Genomic DNA, 19,801 nt, shown 5'->3' with positions numbered 1-19,801 from the left:
GAGACACCTAAAAAAATTAAAAATAGAGCTACTTGTGATCCAGCAATCCCACTTCTGGGCATATATTCAAAGGAAATGAAATCAGGATCTCGAAGAGGTATCTGTTTATTGCAGCATTATTCACAATAGCCAAGATGTGGAAACAACCTGAGTATCTGTGGATGGATGAATGGATAAAGAAAATGTGGTATATACATACAATGGAATATTACTCAACCATTAGAAAAGAAGGAAATCCTGCCATTTTCAACAACATGGATGAACCTGGAGGACGTTACACTAAGTGAAATAAGTCAGAGTACTATATGATCTCACTTATAGGTGGAATCTAAAAAAATTAAACTCATAACAGCAGAGAGTTAAAGAATGGTTGCCAGGGGCTAGGGGGTAGGGGACGTGGGGAGATGGTGGTCAAAGGGTACAAAGTTGCAGTTATGCACCATCTAAGGTCCAGCATGGTGACTATAGTTAACAATACTGTTACAATAGCCAAGACATGGAAGCAACCTAAATGTCCATCAAAAGAGGAATGGATAAAGAAGACATGGTATGTATATACAATGGAATACTACTCGGCCATAAAAAGGAATGAAATAATGCGATTTGCAGCAACATGGATGGACCTAGAGATTATCATACTAAGTGAAGTAAGCCAGACAGAGAAAGAAAAATACCATATATCACTTATATGTGGAATCTAATTTTTAAAAAAATGATACAAATGAACTTATTTACAAAACAGAAACAGACTCACAGATTTCGAATACAAACTTATGGTTACCAAAGGGGAAACGTGGTGGGGAGGGATAAATTAGGAGTTTGGGATGAACATACACACACTACTATATATAAGATAGATAACCAACAAGGACCTACTGTATAGCACAGAGAACTCTACTCAATATTCTGTGATAACCTATATGAGAAAAGAATCCAAAAAGGAATGAATATATGTATAACTGAATCACTTTGCTGTACACCTGAAACACAATATTCTAAATCAACTATACTCCAATAAAATTGAAATAAATTTAAAAAACAGTACTGTACTGTACACTGGAGATGTGCTAAGAGAGTAGGTCTTAAGTGTTCTCACCACACTTAACCATGTGAGGTGATGGATACATTAATGGCTTCATTGTGATGATCATTTCATAACATATATCAAAACATCACATTGTACACCTTAAATCTATATAATTTTTGTCAATTACACCTCGATAAAGCTGGGCGGCAGGGAAAGCTAAAAGCAAGAAAAAAGAAAAACAGTTTAAATGGAAACTTGGAGCATTTGATTTTATTCCCAAAGGAAGTAGAAGTTATAAACAAACAAACAAACAAAAATCAGCCAAGCAGAGAGCTTTGAGAACAAAGGGAGGCACCAGAAAGCATGTGCCTGGTTCTAGATGACAGCTGGCACCCCTGAGGAGGGTGCACGGGAAGACAGGGCTTCCTGGGGGACCAGGAGCTTGGGGGGATCTGGAGCCTTGGATGCAAGTCTGTACTGGGACACAGAGGCATGGGAAACCCTGAGCCAGACACCCCCTCCCTGGGCCTCAGTCTCATTTACAAAGTTGAGGTCAGGACTACCCCTTCCCAGCCCTGGTTTTATTTGTCCTTCGGCCTCTCCCTTGCTCTGTGCCCTCGGGGCATTTGTCCAGCTCTCCATCTGTGTCCCCTGGTCCCGGCCTCCAGGAAGCCTCTACTGGCCACCATGTAAAACCAGGCAGGGGCAGCACCCACATACGTTTGGAGAGAACTGAGGGTGTGCTGGTGAATCCAGGCCAGTCAGAACTAGGCTGGCTGCTGTGTGTTGTGTTCCTGGGGTTATAGAAAGATTCCCATGGCTTTTTTTTTTTTTTTCCATTACGCAGGCTTCCCACTGCTGTGGCCTCTCCCGCTGCGGAGCACAGGCTCCGGACGCGCAGGCTCAGTGGCCATGGTTCACGGGCCCAGCCGCTCCATGGCATGTGGGATCTTCCCGGACCGGGGCATGAACCCGCGTCCCCTGCATCGGCAGGCAGACCCTCAACCACTGCGCCACCAGGGAAGCCCTCCCATGCCTTTTTTAAAGGGTGGTTTTATTAAATCACCAACAACATTAGAGGAAACTGAGAAAGAAGAATGTGTGCCAGTAAGCCTCACTCTACCACAGTTGTTTTCTTTCCTCCAAGTTTCCTTCCACCCTTTCTCCTTTTATATGCACATCTGCTTGTACAAATGCCCTGGAGCCTACACATACAATTGGGCAGTCTTTTCTCCCTTGACATGATTTCATAAACGTTTCCCCATGTTGCTTCATAGTTATCATTTGGAATGGCTGTGTAATATTCCTTTGTGTTGACTTACCAAAGTTTAGCTAAACAATCCCTTAAGGTTGGTATTTAGGTTTTTTTCCAGTTTTGAGTGATGCTGAATAACACTGCTAGGAGTTTTGAGGTTTTTGTCTTCCTTTGTAATCATTGCATTGAGTCAAACGCAGGATTTCTGAGCCAAAGGGTACTAACTGCTTTTATAGATCCTGAAAGGACACGATGACTTCCTCAAGGCAATCTGCTTGTTTATTCAGGCTGGAGGGCCACTAATGGTCAGGGGACAGGTGTTAATTTGTAAATCAGAGACACCTTTCCTCAACTCCTCCCAGAAAGATGCGGTTTTTTTCCAAAACCTCGGCAGATAATATGCTAAAATGTTACACAGAGGACAACTGGCCAGACCCAGTCGTCGTTGACAACAGCAAGAAGGAGAAACAAAGAGCTTTGCAGAAGGACTCCCTCCCAGAGTGACTCAGCACAGCTAGGGCTCCAGATGATTCCCCAGCTTCTCCACCCTCGGAACTGGCACCATCGCCTCCTAGAAGCCACTTCAGACAACTTCACTGCCCTCCCTCATGTTCACGCAGGTACTAAGTTGGGGTGGAGGTTCCAAAGACCCCACATAGAGATGGGGATCTTGTGAAAAGGAGGGCTGCCTCTGGGTAGCCCCCCTAGATGACAGCTGAGCCCAGAGCGATGCTCTCATCAGACAGGAGTGCGGCGAGGGACCATTGGGAGAGGCCACCCATGTGCCCTGAGCTGGAGCAGAGCCTGGACCTGCCTGTCTTCTGGGATTTCCCGAGGAGGGGAGACTGTGGAATGAGACCACCCCAGCAGGATGAGCCGGGAATACACCAAGGAGGCACACCCCACCCCCTGCCCCAGTTCCCCGCATCCCTTGGTTTGCTCTGAAAAGGATCTTGGGGAACGTGGGGCTCCCACAAAGGAGCACAGAAAAGGGCAGGAGCCCAGGGATGCCTGCAGTCATCAGCCCATGCTGGCCTGCTCAGGTGGAAGGGCAGCTGAGGCCAAAACACTCAGTTTCCCAACTCTGAGGGACTTCTTAAGGATGGATGGCATGGACCCCCTGGTATAAACCAGGCATTGTGCAAGGCATTTTATGCGTTATCTCACTGAATCCTCATAATACTGATAAGTGATCATTATTATCCCCAATTTAATGTTTTTTTTAATGAGGGTTAAATAATTTCCCCAGATCACAGTTCATAAATGATCAAGCTGACATTTGAACTCAGGTTTGCCTCGTTCCAAAACTTCTGTTTCTTTGCTCTATACTGTGTTTATAGTTTATCTTTGCATATCTGCTCTTCCCATTGCTATGATCTTTATGGCAGGGGCCTCTCTTCATTCCTCTTTGTATCTCGCTGTGTCTAACACACTGCCAGGCACGTTGTTGGCACTCAACAAGCGTTTGTTGTTTGGGATTTGATGCGAGAGGGCTCCAAGCCCCTGGGCGGGGGCAGACGAGGCAAAATGCCTAGGATCGTTGCAGAAATTCCAAGTTTATAACTCCTTCTCTCCAAAAGAGCAAAGAATGAGAGCTTGTTGGTGGCTCAGCTTCAATCCCAGGCCACACTCAGAGCCATCAGTTAGTGATGAGATCTCTGTGTGCCCTGACAGCTAAGGGCACATAGAGCAGAAGATAGAACCAGAAAGCAGAAGGAAAGGCAGGTTTCACAGGTGCAAAGGCTGAGCCATGAAGAGGGAGTTGAAAGCTGCAGAAGGAAGCAAGAGCCCAACTCAAGCCCATTCCATCTTCTTTTCGCTTAAATAAGAAAGCTCTTTTCTTAGCAAGACCTGGGTGCTGTGTTCACAGTGCCTCTAAAATTTATTCCAATCCTGGCTTCTGCGAGAGAAATCAAAGCACTTGACAAGGCTCTCTTGCTATTTTCTGTACAGATATGGACGAATGAGGGCTGGATTGTGGTACGGCTGATGGGAGTTATTTTTTGTTTGTTTGTTTTGCTTCGTTTTGTTTGGCCGTGCTGCACGGCTTGTGGGATCTTACTTCCCTGACCAGGGATCGAACCCAGGCCCTCAGCAGTGAGAGCACGGAGTCCTAACCACTGGACCGCCAGGGAATTCCCCAGTTGACGGGAGTTATTCTCGATTACAGTCACCTAACGACACTGATGATACTTAACTACATGCCATGGACTACTGTAGGCAGTTTACACGGATGGATTAATGTAATCTTCACCGCAACACTTTGAAGTGGAGAGTGTTATCACTTCCACTTTACAGACAGGAACACTAAGACTCAGGAAGCTTGAATAACTTGCCCAAGGTCACACAGTACGTGGCAAAGCCAAGACCTGTACCCTGGCAGTCCGACTCTAGCTCCTGTGCACTTGGACAGTGAGGGGTAGATAGTACCTCCAACTGGAGTCTGGGGTAAGAGAAGTCCCAAATTCACACATTCCCATGGTCCTGTCCAGGTTCCCACTGCCCCACTGCGGGACCACAGGCAGGCACAGGCAACTCCCCCGAGCCTGTTTCCTCATCCACATACTGTGAACTCTTTTCTGGAGTCCTTCGATTGTTAGAAGGATTCGATGACATCATGTATGTGAAAATTCTTTGAAAACTGTGAAGCACAACACAGAGGAGAAAGATTAAAGGGTTAATTAGTGGTCAGTACAAGCCTGGAGCGGGAGGTCGGCAAACTTCTTCTGTAAAGGGCCAGGGAGTAACTATTTTAGGCTCTGTAGGCCATCTGGTCTCTGTTATAACAACTCAGCTCTGCCCTTGTAGTAAGAAAGCAGCCGTAGACAATACACAAATGAACAGGCATGGCTGTGTGCCAATAAAACTTTATTGACAAAAACAGGCAGTGGCTGGATTTGGCACTTTGTCAAGAGGAAGGATTCTAGGGGATGTAGCTGAGTAGGTCCTCTGTCCTGTCCTATCTAATTATTGTAACAATTTGATTGAAGACCCAGAGAGCATATTGTCAAGTTTGCAGGTGACCTTCCCCCATGCCCACTTTTCTCATTTCAGGGGTGGTTGGAAGCCTCCATCAAAGTCAGAGAGATGTGAAATGTCTCCCATGCAGGGCAGTGGAATATTTTGTGGAGAAGTCAGGATGTCAAACTTCCTTCTTCCTTTTCCTCCCTCTGCCCTGGAGCTAAGGTGAGGCTGGGGGTACTTCTGGGGGAGCTCTGATGGCAAGGCCCACACAGCCAAGGTGGGTTGCAGGAGAAAGGTGGTTTCTTAGGTGGGGTTGGTCTAGGTTTAAGGAAGAAGGCTGGTGGGGGTCTGTGAGGTGTCCCCACCTCGCCTCACAGGACGGTAGAGCACGTGCCTAAGCTGGTGTGCCTTTGGTCGTGTCCTCCTGGGAACCGTCCACGTGGCGGCCGGCTGTGGGATGGGGATCGGGTTGGGATGCTGGCTCAGACACGACTCATGACACAAGACTGAGAGGAAAAGTTAAGTGACAGATGTCCGAGTCTGGATTCAAACTCGTCCAACAGGCTGCAATACTTGGCAGAAACCTGTGTGATGACATGGAATTGGGATCACTGACAAGATCATTTAGGTGAAGGCAAAGACAAAATCAACCAAAAGCCAGTTGTACTGTTGTGGGACAGAGGAGCCCTCGCGAGGCAGTGTTTCTTTTGAGAGAAATCTGGGCTTGGGGTGGGTGGGCAGTGGACATGATTATTAATGGCCGCCTAGTATTCCATCATTTTGACGTGGTATCACGTGTTACTATGAGTCACTGGTGGGAAGGCTCATGAAAATTTAGGCTACATCAGCCTAAATTTGATCTGGAATGTCCAGATCAAAGTTCGTCTGGGAATTCCCTGGTGGTCCAGTGGTTAGGACTCCGAGCTTCCACTGCAGGGGGCACGGGTTCGATCCCTGGTTGGGGAAATAAGATCCCGCATGCGGCATGGTGCGGCCAAAACAAAAACAAAAAACGAAACAGACCAAAGTTGGTCACAGCCCAGCAAACCCCGTCCTGGCCAGGCCACACCAGCCGTCCTGTGTCTATTCTGTTTACCACTAAAACCTGGAGTTCGTTGGGAGGGGCTGGGAGGATGTCCATTATGTTGAGGTGTTCAGTTTAGGCCACACATTAAATGAGCATCTACTATGTGTAGGACATCCCGTTAGGCACTGGGAATACAGAGATGAACAAGACATGGTGCTTTATTGTGAACAGCTTTCTTTTGGACTAGGAGGGGAGCAGGCACATAAACTGATGACTTCAGTATAATGTGGCAAGATCAGGGCATCTCACAGAGGCCCCCAAACCAGGTCTCCCAAGCGACTGTTGCTGAGCCTGGTATTTTCAGCTCTCTGGGATGAGGAGACAGCCTTGTTGTGAGCTGTTCCTGCCAGAGAAACTAGAAACAGCATGTGTGGGACAGTCAGGGGTGATTAGGCAGGAGTTCCCTGTCACTCGTGTCTGTTCTTCCATAAGAGCACAATACCTCTTCTGTCTGGGGAGTCGGGAGGGAGCTTCCTGCCCTGGGAGGGAGGTTGTTCAAGGCGTCCCCTGAGGCCCCTTCCAAGGCTCAGCTCCCGAGTAGCACCGCAGAGCTGGCTCGCCCGCAGTGCTGGAAACACTGTCCTGTTTCTTGGCATCCTGTTCCCTGTGCTGCCACAGCAAGTGCAGGGTCCCTCAGAGCCTCCAGGCTTCCCCTGTCGATTTATTGGAACCATGTGGGCTCTGAGCACATCCCCTCCCACTGCACCGAGCATGCCTAGTTCCCTCTGTTTATACACAAAACCACTGGGTGCTCAGGCTGAATGAGGAGGTTTCTAATCCTTTGCTATTCTGACAGAATGTGCCAGGCACGAAGAGTTTTCATGCATGGATTAATTTCATCCTCACGACAACCCTAGGGGGCTAGGTACCATTGTCATCACATGCAATAGGTGGGGAAACTGAGGATTTGAGAGGTTAAATGATTTGCCCCAAGATTACAGAAACATTCAGAGGCACAGCCTGGACTTGAACCCAGAAATTTACTCTCAAAACCCACAAGCCAAAGAGAACATAACTACTCTCTTAGAATGTTTGAAAGACACATAGAATAATAGAGCTATCATTTAGCCCATTGTATTTCAGCCTTTAGTTTGTACCCCATTCATGGATCATGAAAAAAATGTGTGAGTTGTGACCATTTTTTCTTAAGTGAACAGAATAGAAAGTCATCAGCATTCATCACACATTTAAGATTATTTCAACTATGAATATATGTGTGAAATAGTTGTCATGTAGAATGTATTTCTTAATGTAGGTCATGGTCAAAAAGTTTGAGAAACACTGATCTCATCCAACCTGCTCATTTTGTAAATGAGTGTACAAAGGTTCAGACAGCAAAGTGATTTCTCCCAAGATTACAGGGTGTTAATGGATGAAGAGGGACTATAAACCCAAGTTTTTCTGACTCTCAGTTTATGTTATCAAGCTTAACTGACTGCAAAGAAAACCAAGAAAAAGCCAAAGTCATAATACTGATAGTAGGCGTAGTACTACTACTATAATAACAATAATAGCTACTACTTTTATCATGTTTAATGTGTGCCAGGCACTTCTCTAAGCGCTTTAGATATATTAACTTATTTAACTCTCATAAGAACCCAAAGAGGCAAGTACAATTACTTCTCCCATTTTCAGATGAAGAAAAATTTATGTCACTTGGTTAACATCACATAGCTGGTATCAGAGAATGGGGAATTCAAACTCAAACAGGCTGGCTTCAGAGTCCATGGTGTTAACCAGCATAAGGTACTACATGACCCTCTCTATCCTAATATTCTCCCTAAATGCTGTAATGCCAATACAGTAGATACGATGATGTGTGTGTCTTAATATAATTAATTACCCACCTACTTCTTCTATTAGCCAAGGGTACCTGATGGTGAGTCCATAATTACCATGTCATTTAGATATTTGGCTAAAACTGAAACCATCATCTTTTTTCCACAACTAAGATCCCCTCTAAGGTACCTTGTCTCATTCGTTCATTCATTCATTCACATATTTTAAAAATCATGTACTTGCAGAATTGAATAGAGTAGGCAGAATTAATTTTAAAAGACAAAACTGGGCATAATACCCTTCCTTGTTCCAAAAAGGATTAAGGCAGTTTATGAGGATACATAAAATATTCTAAAATAACAGTAGATGAGAACAAGATAAAGGAAGAACAAGTTAGAGACACTAAATGAAGGTAAGAATAAGACTAGCAGAAAAACATTTTCCTGGAGGTCAATACACTTGCTGTGGGTGAACCAGAGATGTCTCCAGGTTTCAATTTTAATTGCCTACAAATCCACACATCTTACAAAGGGATGACAACTCGCTCTCAGCTTGCATTAACTGCCGCCCCAAAAGTGATTTTAATGACTTTCAGATCCACAGTCTCCTTCAGGTGAAAACAAACTAATTCCTCAGGAACAGTGTTTCTCCTTCTGAGACTAAGACAGAAAATACTTTCTCCACGGGTCCTCTTAGTCGACGTTATGTAACAGAACAAACAATGTCCTCAAGGGCGCCCTCACAATAAGCACAGGATGAAATCGCATGTGCTGTTTCTGACAGAGTGTCCCAGAAAAGGCTGAGGGCATCACGCTCTAAATTCCAAGATGCACGATAGTATCAGTAATCTGCCGTATCAAGGGATGTGGGCTCTGAGCATGCTGTTCCCAGATTGCAAAGTTGGCGACAGACCTCCTTGAAACAACGTGATCTAAAAAGGGGGGTGCTCAATTTAAACAACATTTGGGTCACTTGGTGTTCAGCTCTCCCAGGCTGAGGCTGCCCCAACCCCTCCAGCTCTTGAGAATCAGGCTCTCCTTTGCAGAATTTGGCACGGAGCCTTAGCTACATCACACTGTCCTAATGTGTACGTGTGTTAGGATTTTAAATCCTCCCAGAGCAGGAATTACATCTTTTATTCCGTAGCTATAGACTGAATGTTTTTGTTCCTCCCAAATTCATATGTTGAAATCCTAACCCCCAAAGGGATGGTAGTAGGAGGTGGGGCCTTGGGGAGATAATTAAGTCATGAGGGTGGGGTCCTCAGGATGGGATTAGTGCCTTTATAAAAGAGACCCCTGAGAAATCCTTAGCACTTTCTTCCATGTGAGGACACAGCAAAATGACAGCCATCTATGAACCAGAAGTGGGCTCTCACCAGACATGGAGTCTGCCAGTGCCTTGATCTCAGACTTTCCAGCCTCCAGAATTGTGAGAAATAAATACTTGTTGTTTAAGCCACCCAGTCTGTGGTAGTTTGTCATAGCACCCTGAACAGACTAAGACACCAGGGCTTGCTCTGTTGTCCTAAACCCACTAAGCACTCATGCACAAGTTAAGTACTTATTGAGGATGTTGATGGCAAAGGCTGACTGCTATTAAGAAAGGATTAAATTAAGACATGATAGGAGCCCTCAGTTCACCAGGAGCTCTCCCTGGTCCAACTCTATAGTCTGGATTGCTGTAATGCTCCAGCTTTCCACCAAATTAGATCCCCAGATGTTGACACGTCCCCTTTCTGCTGTTTCATGTCACAGTGAGAGTTCAAACTCTTCAATGGAGCCATGACAGGCAAGGGGAGGAAGAGGTAGTTCCTGATGACCACCCTTTGTCACCACAGTGATGTCCCACAATAGTCATGGATAAGGTTGAACCTCCTCTAACCCTTGAACTCCATCACAGGGGACATCTTCCATAAAGTACTAGATGGAGGACCTCCTGACCACATAACCATTCAATCTCAATTCTCTTGTTCATGAACTTAAGCCTGAGAGTCTTTACTGTCCCAAAATGAATGCTGGAACAGAACAAAAACATAATAGGAAACCATCAGTCCAGGTAAAATGGGTTGAAGACATAGAAAGGCTTAGAGGAATTTGGGAAGAATGGACCGATGCCACCTTCTTGGGAGATGATGGAAGACTGTGGGCATAGAACCCAGTGATGGTGTGGGAATATCAGAGGAAAGCTCCCAAGAGGATGCTGGTCAGGAATGGAGAGTTAGGTGGCGGGTAGAAAGCCCAAATGAGTACATAGTTTGGGCAATGGCTGGATTAACCTGAGAGGGGATGCTGAGATGCTGCATAAACACAGATACAGTATTTGTCTTTTATTTTGAATACTTGGATAGAGAATGGAATCAAGAGAAATCCCATGAGAAATTTTATGAGTAATATTTTTATGCAGTGAGACTATAATTTGGTAATATTGAAGTAAGAGCAGGCATCTGTACTTCAATCAGATGTTACCAATCAGGTATTCAGACATGGCACTTGGTTGCAGTGGTTAATTTTGTCATCCAGTTGTCAGATGTATGAGTTTTGTGTCGACGACAAGGAGGTTTTGAAGTCTAAGAGTGGTTCATACAGAACTCCTCTTGTCTTAGCTAGGGCTGCTATAACAAGGCCCCACCCTCATGACCTAATTAGCTCCCTAGTGCCCCACCTCCAAATATCATAGGCCGGGTGGCTTAAACAACAGAAATTTATTTGTCGCAGTTGTAGAGGCTGGGAAGTCCAAGATCAAAGTGCAGGCAGATTTGGTTGTTGGTGAGGACTCTCCTCCTGGCTTCAGATGGCCCCTACTCCCAGTGTCCTCACATGGCAGAGATCTCTCTCTCTCTCTCTGTGTCTCTCTCTCCCCTCTTCTTATGTGGCCACTAACCCCATCATAAGGGCCCCACCCTCATGACCTAATTAGCTCCCTAGGGCCCCACCGCCAAATACCATCACACTGTGGGCTAGGGTTTCATATATAAATTTTGGAGGGGACACAATTCAGACCATAGTACCTCCTATGAAAGGTGACCTCAGTAGGGCACTGCAGAGCAAGTTCTGCCCCAAATGAGGAAGCAGCCACAGCAGGACACCTAAGAAAAGGCCAGGCTAGCTCTGGTTTACACTGAACCATGTATCTTCCCACCATCTTGGTGTTTTGGAAAAGGAGCATCCCTGGAGGTCTTCAATCAGGGTAATCTGAAGAAACGTCCTACCCAACGTCAGGCAGGGCTTCTTTGAAGAACCCTGGACTCATCCACCACATTCCTAAGTCCCCTCCCTAGGGAAGGGGTAGCTGGTGACGATAGTTTTTCATTGGCTACCCTCCTCAAACCTCTCCCAGAGGCCAACATGATTTTCCGGACAAGAAACTGGGAAGGTGACAGTGGCCAGGCCACAGAGCCAAGAGATAAAGTCTGATGCTCTGTTTCATCAGATCAGTTTCAATCCACCCCAAATTTTCATTCCACACAGGCAATCTGGTACTCATAAACTTCAGGTTCAAAGGTAATTATGATGATCAAAATCCTCCCCAGATTTCCACATGGAATAACAAGAAGCAAGGCAATGTTTCCATTAGATTAGGAAACCATGCTCCACCCTCCTTTCTGAAACTTCCAGAACATCATCATAAATCCCATTCGACCTCCAAGCCTGGAGAAAAGCCTCTCTGCATTGTGCTGGGTACCACTTCTTGTTAGAAAGTCTCCTCTATTTTGAATGGGAATTTGTCTCTTTACAAAATCCACCCATTCACTTAGTTCTACCCTCTGAGACCACACAGAATATGTCCGTCCTTTTCCACATGGCAGCCCTTCAGACCCCAGAAGAGAACTTTCATTCCCCTGAAACCCAAGAGATGATGCCCTTCCAGGCCTCCAGAGACCTGCTCCAGGGTCCCCACCAGCCTGGCTCTCTCCTTGAGACCCTCTTCTGTCACCTAAAAATTCTTGTTCAGCAGAGTAGTTATAATACCATAGCCCAGCTTTCCTGCCGGGCCGAAACACTTTCCAAAAATTTTGTAAATTTGTTATGGTCGTGGCTGCCAAGCCCACAAAACCCAGATCCCAATCTCTCACTGAGCAGCCCAAGAACATGTTCAAAAAATCCTCTGGCTGGACATCATCCCTTGGGCGAATCATTAGTTTCTCTCATTGTTGCTGCTGGCTGCCCCCCAACCCAGGTCAATGGTTGATGGGACAGACACCACCCCTAGTGATGCCCTTTGCCCCAATTGTGGGAATCTGAGGGCAAAGGCAACATTGAATATCCCATCACCGGGCCCAAGTGACTAGTCTCACTTGACAGAAAGTGACACGAGACCAGGGATTTCTAGTGAGGGGTCATTTGCAAGGGCTTAGCCTCCATATTACTAGAGTTAAGGGCAGGAATTAAGAGTTAAGTCAAGGACCCCACCCTCTACACTCCAAGTCAGCTCTGTCTGGCCAGCAGCCTTTCTCTGACTACATTCCCCGTACCCACCCCGGCCCCTCCATGCAACACCCACACTTGCTCTGTGTGCATCTCCTCTGGGTCACCACAGCACTTGTGTGTCAACATCAAAGGCCCCATCATAGTCCCTGTCGCATTCTGCCTTGAGACAAGGCTCTACCTCTGTGTTCCCACCTCCTCCCCTAGACTGGAAGCTCCAGGAGGGGAGCCCCTGGGTCTTATTTAGCAGTGTCTCCAATCCTAGCATCCCTTGGCCTCACTTTGTCAAGCCTTATATACCTCCATCAAGGTAGGTGGGAACTGAGCCTCTCTCCCTCTGGGTGGGAGTCAGGAGAGACCACCACGGTCTCTGCCCTATCTGCTCCACCATCTCCATCACGGTGGTCTGACCTGTGTGTGAGCTGGGCTGATCAAAGCATGGGATCTTCCATCTGATCCCTTCCTGGGTCCATGAGCTCTGCTTCTGAGCTAGAGGACACGGTCCAAAGTCCAGCCTGTCACTAGCCTGTTCTACAGACAGAAACTGGGGAGAAGAGCCCGGCTGACCTGGGGCAAACTCATCCCACCCCCAGTAATCACAAAGGGGCAGCAGGTTTACCATGACCCTGATTAGCCTCAGCAACAAAGTGTCTCATAACTATTTTCATCACATCCCAGGACAGGGGGCCCAGCCTGCTCAGTATGAACCATAGTGCAGAGCTCTAGGGAGGCCCAGTGTAATGCACAGCATCATACTAGGAGGCAGGACAAGGCAGAAGCCACCTGGAGCAGCTAGGTCTCTACTCAAGAGATTTCCCGTGCTCATATAGCCCCTGCCAGCTCCTCACCCCACACAGAGCAGGCAATGATGCTCAGACTCATGCCTGGTTGGAAAGACCAGCCAGCTTCCTCCTTTGTGGTTTCCATGGTGAGAAAAGCAGTGTTTGAGTTCCTGACTGTGGGGAAGAAGAGCTCCAGCTCCCCAGTTTTCCCATCTGCTTTCACTTCTTTTTCACCTCCTTAAAGGCCAGGATGGGAAAGGATGCTCTTACCTGCTAAGATGAAGATGCCCACGAGAATCAGGAAGACCAGCAGGTAGAGCCCAAGGACTGCGTGCTTCAGGGCCGACAGGGAGCCCAGCTGGGTGCAGCAGCCACCCGCCCGTCCCTTGTGGCACGGACCTACACAATAAGGGTAAGAGGAAGAGGAAAAAAGACATTTGAAAATCCCCAAAGCCCTTTTTCTCTTTTGGTCTCATCTCTCCCTGATGCATGCAGATGTTCACATGGAACCTCTCACACAACTTCTGCACATCTGTAATGCAGCTGGAATAGTGGGAAGCTTTTCTGAATCGTGAGAAGCTTTTCGGCTTCTATCTCTCCTCCCATCCTCTGTGCTCATGAACTAGCCAGACAGGCATGCCCACAGCTCAAGAGGCCACGCAAACCCACCTCCTAGAGCCAGTCCAAGCCACAGAGAAAGCTCAGATAGGCTGGCATATGTGTCCTTTATAAAGTGTTATTGTTCCATGTGATCAGGAGAAGATGGAGAGAATTTTAGAAAGAGGTTGCAAACTCCAGCTTCTAACAGTGGCCTGGAAGGGATGTGGGCCAGGTGGGCCTGGGGAACCCAACAGTGCATGCCCAGTCTGGAAGAGGTTGCCATGCAGGAAGAAGGGCTGGGCGTTGGCAGATCCAAAAATCACTTCTCCAAACCACTTCTGGCTTCAAGACAAGTCAGAAGTGATTTGGAGAAATCTCCCTTTTTTTAAGTGTTGACAACTAATTAGAGAAAAGAAACAAAAAAACAAAAAAACCACTAGGGAGCGTAAACAAAACAAAACACATTTACATGCCGGATCCAACCACCAGTTTACAACCTCGGGTTAAGATTTACAGGAAAACATAGTACCTAACTTCATCCTGTGAAACTACACAAGGCTCACCAGGTTCTGGCCAAAATGGAACAGCAAAATATCAGAGTTCTAATGGAACTTACGGATTGTCTAGTACAACCCCTTCTGTTTACAGATGAAGGACAGCAAATGTTAGTGACAAACCCTGGGTGAGGACCCAGGTGCCCTGACCCTCTGTCCTCTTTCCACTGGACTTCTCCTTCGAGGCAGCCTTCAGATGGCCGGTGCAGAGGCCAGCAAGCTTACTAACCTCCACCTGCTCTGTCAGCTGACAATGGAGAGGAAGGGATGCCGTCCCACCCTGACCCCCAGCACGGCAGGTAAGAATCTATGGAGAGGGGACTTCTCTGGTGGCACAGTGGTTAAGAATCCGCCTGCCAATGCAGGGGAGACGGGTTCAAGCCCTGGTCCGGGAAGATCCCCCATGCCGCGGAGCAACGAAGCCCGTGCGCCACAACTACTGAGCCTGCATGAGCCTACAGTCCATGCTCCACAGCAAGAGAAGCCACCGCAATGAGAAGGCCGCGCGCCTCAACAAAGAGTAACCTCCGCTCGCCGCAACTAGAGAAAGCCCACACACAGCAATGAAGACCCAACACAGCCAAAAAATTAATTAATTGATTAATTTTTCTAAAAAGAATCTATGGAGGGCATTTTTTTTTTCAAAGTACACACGTCCCTATTATGCACATTCTCCACCCCCTGCAAGGGAGAGTATTGCCAACTGGAGAACATTGCGCATAGAGGCATGAGTGGGGACCGGAAAAGGCTGACAGCAGATGGTGAAATAATTGAGAGCCAGAAAACCTTTGAGGTGCTTCGGGGGCTCCTTATCACCTCTCAGGTAACACTGCCACCTGCACGGCCTTCAGGAGGTTTGGTGACCACAAGGGAAGTGGCGGTGACCACGCTGGTGCCCTGGCTCTCCAGAGGTATTGTTCAGTGAGGAACATTTTCCCACGCATTTACTCCATTTTATTGAAAATGCTGTTGTTAAAACAGCTAAGTAGGACTATTACATAATATTTCCGTAAAACATCGGGTACGATTTGGAACAAGTTGTCGAGAAATACGAATTCAGTTACCGTCCTCATCAACACTTAAATGTTAGCAAATTTTCTAGACTTAACCTGATTTTCCACAAAGACCTGCACATCTTTCCAACTCACCCTAAATCTTCTTTTTCAGAATTTTCTATCTCTTTCCACACAGTAGGATCTGTAACCTGTTTTGCTCCTAAATACGCAAGCTTCTTGTAGCATTTTGCCTTTTTTTTTTTTTTTTTTCCCTCATGAGAGCCGCTGGCTGGCGGGTTGCAACTCTTAGAGAACAGTTTTTTTCCCTTGAGAGTCAAAGCGGTAGGCATAGCATAGTGTATTATACAAATATTAGTATCTTTATTGCGGTGGTTGTTCCAGCTCTCCTCATCCCTGCTTTTCTTGACATAATGATGAGAATAATGGCAGCCTAGCTACTGGGAGGGGTCAGAAGACACCCAGGTTGAAATGCTATTGTCCTTGTGTTTATCCCCAGTCCATCTTGGGCTTCTTCATTTGTTGCCTTTGTTTGACCCTCTTCTTATTTCCCTTGAAGGTTTAATTAAGTTCAACCATATGCTGTTAACTGTTCCAGTTTCACTGCAATGTTGTATTTCTTGTTCATTACAAAAAGAAATCGTTCTCTCAAAAATATGTTGATATAATTTTTTGCACATAACTTTTTTATTGAGACACAAGACTTTATATTAACACTTTGCCTGAGCTCGAGGCAGTCTGTTTAGTAAGCTGAACATTAATACAGGAAAGGATTAAGTGCAAACAACACACATTCACGGGTTGACTAGTAAGGCTACTGAACGATTTATAAAGTGCTAGATTAGTGCTAATTGTCATTCAGTTTGAAATTTTTCAGCTTGGGGAGGAAAACAAAGCAATCAGGACTGCTTCCTTCCTCTAGGAATGAAAACATTTTCCTAAAACAATCAGTCACAAGAGCAAGGGCTACTTTTCCTTTACTCCCACTAATTAGAACATCATCCCTTTATTGTCAAGTCTGTGCTAACTTTCAATATTTGGCAGAATGGGGGAGGAAAATCACACAGCCAAGAAGACTGCTAACGTGCATTTTGCCCTGTTGCTTGCACGTGTATTGCCAGCTCATTGTAAGAGTGGGGCGAACTGCAATGATATAGTTCTATTTTTTCCCCATCAAAAAAGAGTAGTTCCCTTCTCCTCTACCTGAGGCTTCTGTCTAATAGCAAGCACCCCTGGTGACATGTCCCTTCATCAACTTACACACACAACATAGACCTTCCTCTGAGAGAGCTCAGTCCCCTTAGCAAGACTCAATTACCTTGCGCATTACACAAAATCCATTCTAGATAGAACATAAAAAGGGTTTCAAATAGAGATTTTGCAGAAACATTCAGTGATCTTCCGTTCCACAAGCGGAACTTCATTGAATGTTTCTGGCAAGATGGCTAGAGAATATGATTGTGAGGGAAAGAAGACAATTTAGGGGAAAGACAAGTTGCTAAATCTGCCCCAAACACGTTTATTGACTTTTTAATATAACATAGCAGCAGCATGTTAGCTGAGTAGATCATTCAAATTATTTAAGCTTGGTGGAGGGCTGAAAACACTCCAAAACAATGCAATCAGTAAAAACCGTATGCTCGTTTATTTTTTTAAAAAAGTAAAAGAAATGAGCCATCAAGCCATGAAAAGACGCGGAGGAAGCTTAAGTGCCGATTAGCAAGTAAAGGACACCAATCTGAAAAAGCTACTTACTGTATGATTCCAGATTTATGACATTCTGGAAAAGGCAAAACTATGGGGACAGTAATAAGATCAGTGGTTGCCAGGGGTTGGGAGTGGGGAGGGATGAACAGGTGGAGCACGGAGGACTTTCAGGGCAGTAAAACTCCTCTGTATGATACTGTAATGATGGATACATGTCATTATACATTTGTCTAAGCCCGTACAATGCTCAGCACCAAGAGTGAACCCTAACGTAAACTATGGACTTTGCACGATAATGACGTGTCAGTGTAGGTTCATCAGTTGTAACAAATGCACCTCCCTGGCGGGGGATGTTGATTATAAGGGAAGCTGTGCACGTGTGGGGCAGGGGGTACATGGAAACTCTCTGTAATTTCCACTTAATTTTGTTGTAAACCTAAAACTGCTCTAAAAGTTAGTCTATTTAAAAAAAGTAAAGGTTTTTTTTAAAAATATTTATTTATTTATTTGGCTACACTGTGTCTTAGTTGAGGGATCTTTGTTGCAGCACTCAGGCTCCTCTCTAGTTGTGGCATGGGCTCTAGAGCGCACGGGCTCAGTTGCCCCGAGGCATGTGGGATCTTAGTTCCCCAACCAGGGATCGAACCCACGTCCCCTGCAGTGGAGGGCAGATTCTTAACCACTGGACCACCAGGGAAGTCTCAGTAAAGGTTTTAACTTATGGATTGTTGGGGTAAAAACTCTAACAGATTTTATTGAACACCCACTGTCCTACTGTGGTAGCCCTACTGTGGTAGCCAGCCTTCAAGATGGCCCCAGATTATCCCATCCCCTTGTATAGTCTCCTTCTGCATTGTACCAGGATTGGCTTGTGTGACCAGTAGAATATGGCAGAAGTGATGGTGGGTCACTTCTGAGATGAGACAAAAGACACTGCAGCTTCCTTCTTGCTTACTCTTTCTCTTTCTTGAAATATTCATATGGGGGGAAGCCAGCCACTATGTCATGAATACACTATGGAGAATCTACACGGTAAGGAACAGAGGCCTTCAGCCAACAGCCACGTGAGTGAGCCTGGAAGCAGGTCCTCCAGCCAAATCAAGCCTTCAGATGACTACACCCTGGCTGAGATCTTGACAGCAGTCTCATGAGAGACCCTGAGCCAGAACAACCCATCTAAGCTGCTCCCAGATTTCTGCCAGATTGGACTATATGTATACACATATTTTCTGAGCAGAATTTTGGATCTGAAAAAATAAACAAAATCTTGGATTTCCTCGCACACCCATGGCTTCCTCAGAAACAGAGTGAGATAACAAATTTTGTTGTTTTAAGCTGCTAAGGTTTGGGGTCATTTGTTACGCAGCAGTAGATAACTAATACACTATGGTAGACATTGGGAAATACAAAGATAACAAGCTGTGTGAGGGAGAGATTTTGTCAGTGTCATTCACGTCCAACTTTCCAGTTCCTAAACCAGTGCCTGGCACACAGCAGGCACTCAGAAAATATCTGTTGAATGAGAGATGAAGATACAATCACTGCCTTTCAGATGCTCACACCCGAGGGGAAGAAGACATATAAACTGATAACTATCACACAAGTGTGAATGAAGCAGGTGTAGAGGGGCGATATGGCACAAACAAAGCATGGCACTGCAGAGGCAGTGAGTCCTTCTGTGTTGCAGGTCATCTCAGGGTCTGCCTTGAAGAGGCAGCAACTCAGCAGGGCTTTGAAGGACAGGCTTTTGTAGATGGGCTGAAATCCGTTATCTTTCTCTCCAGCTTTAGCGTCTGATTTATAGCTATTAGAAATTTGAAAACTGTGACTTGAAGAAGAACACTTTCTTCCTCCGTGTGAGAACTGTTTTGAGGAAATTACCAGGCCAAGCTGTTAGTTATTAAACATAGTCGTTGCTTGCAGACATGCTCACACACAAAACCAGATCGAGGGAGAGAATGGTACCAAAAAAACAAAACAAAAACTCTTCCAAGATCTGGGAGAATCAAGAGAAAGGGTTTTCATCTTGCAGTGGCCTCCAGAAAGGCGGGTGACATCTCAGACGATCAGGAAGCCAAGAGAAGGAGGCTCAAGAGGCTTGGAGAAGACAGTGACTCTAAAAGGGCAAATAGGAACTAAAAAAATACAGGCTTGCAGACTGGGTTCCGAAGGCCAGGCTGGGAGATGTTGTGTGGAACCGTGCTTGGTGATGAATGGCTAGAAGCAGCCCGATGGGTGGTTTCCCCACCGCTAAACACCCATCTACATGTAGCTTCACAACTTTCCTGTAGCTGAGTACCCCTGGGCTATTATTTTCTTTCTCACTCCACTTTTTTTTTTAACTTAAATTTATATAAGAAGGAAATTTTATATCATCCTCATAAGTGGAAAATTAGTATCTTCCTATTCCATTATTATTAATGGAATAAATAAATGGTACTTATTCCTTTAAAATAAATATCTAACTATTAAAATAACAAATTCACACCCATATGTCACCTTGAATACCACTGTCGTATATAGTCACATTCTGAGAATCACTGACTTTAGTAAAAGTAATTAAATCACAGTTCAATGCAAGTTGTGGAGAAAAAGTTGATGCTCTC

General features: G+C 45.7%; 1 protein-coding gene across 1 annotated transcript in view; it reads right to left on the bottom strand.

Annotated features, from left to right (window-relative positions):
- The window catches only part of SCARA5 (scavenger receptor class A member 5), a 117,202-nt gene that overhangs the window by 79,322 nt on the left and 18,079 nt on the right, over positions 1-19,801 (bottom strand). The window contains exon 3 of the mRNA XM_029203414.1: positions 13,592-13,720. Coding sequence (XP_029059247.1) covers positions 13,592-13,720 — 129 coding nt within the window. The remainder of the gene's footprint in view (positions 1-13,591; positions 13,721-19,801) is intronic.

This window comes from Monodon monoceros, unplaced genomic scaffold, assembly GCF_005190385.1.
Source record: "Monodon monoceros isolate NGI ecotype Baffin Bay Population unplaced genomic scaffold, NGI_Narwhal_1 Super_Scaffold_5, whole genome shotgun sequence".
NCBI classification, from domain to species: domain Eukaryota; kingdom Metazoa; phylum Chordata; class Mammalia; order Artiodactyla; family Monodontidae; genus Monodon; species Monodon monoceros.
This window is presented reverse-complemented; position numbering and strand designations above follow the sequence as displayed.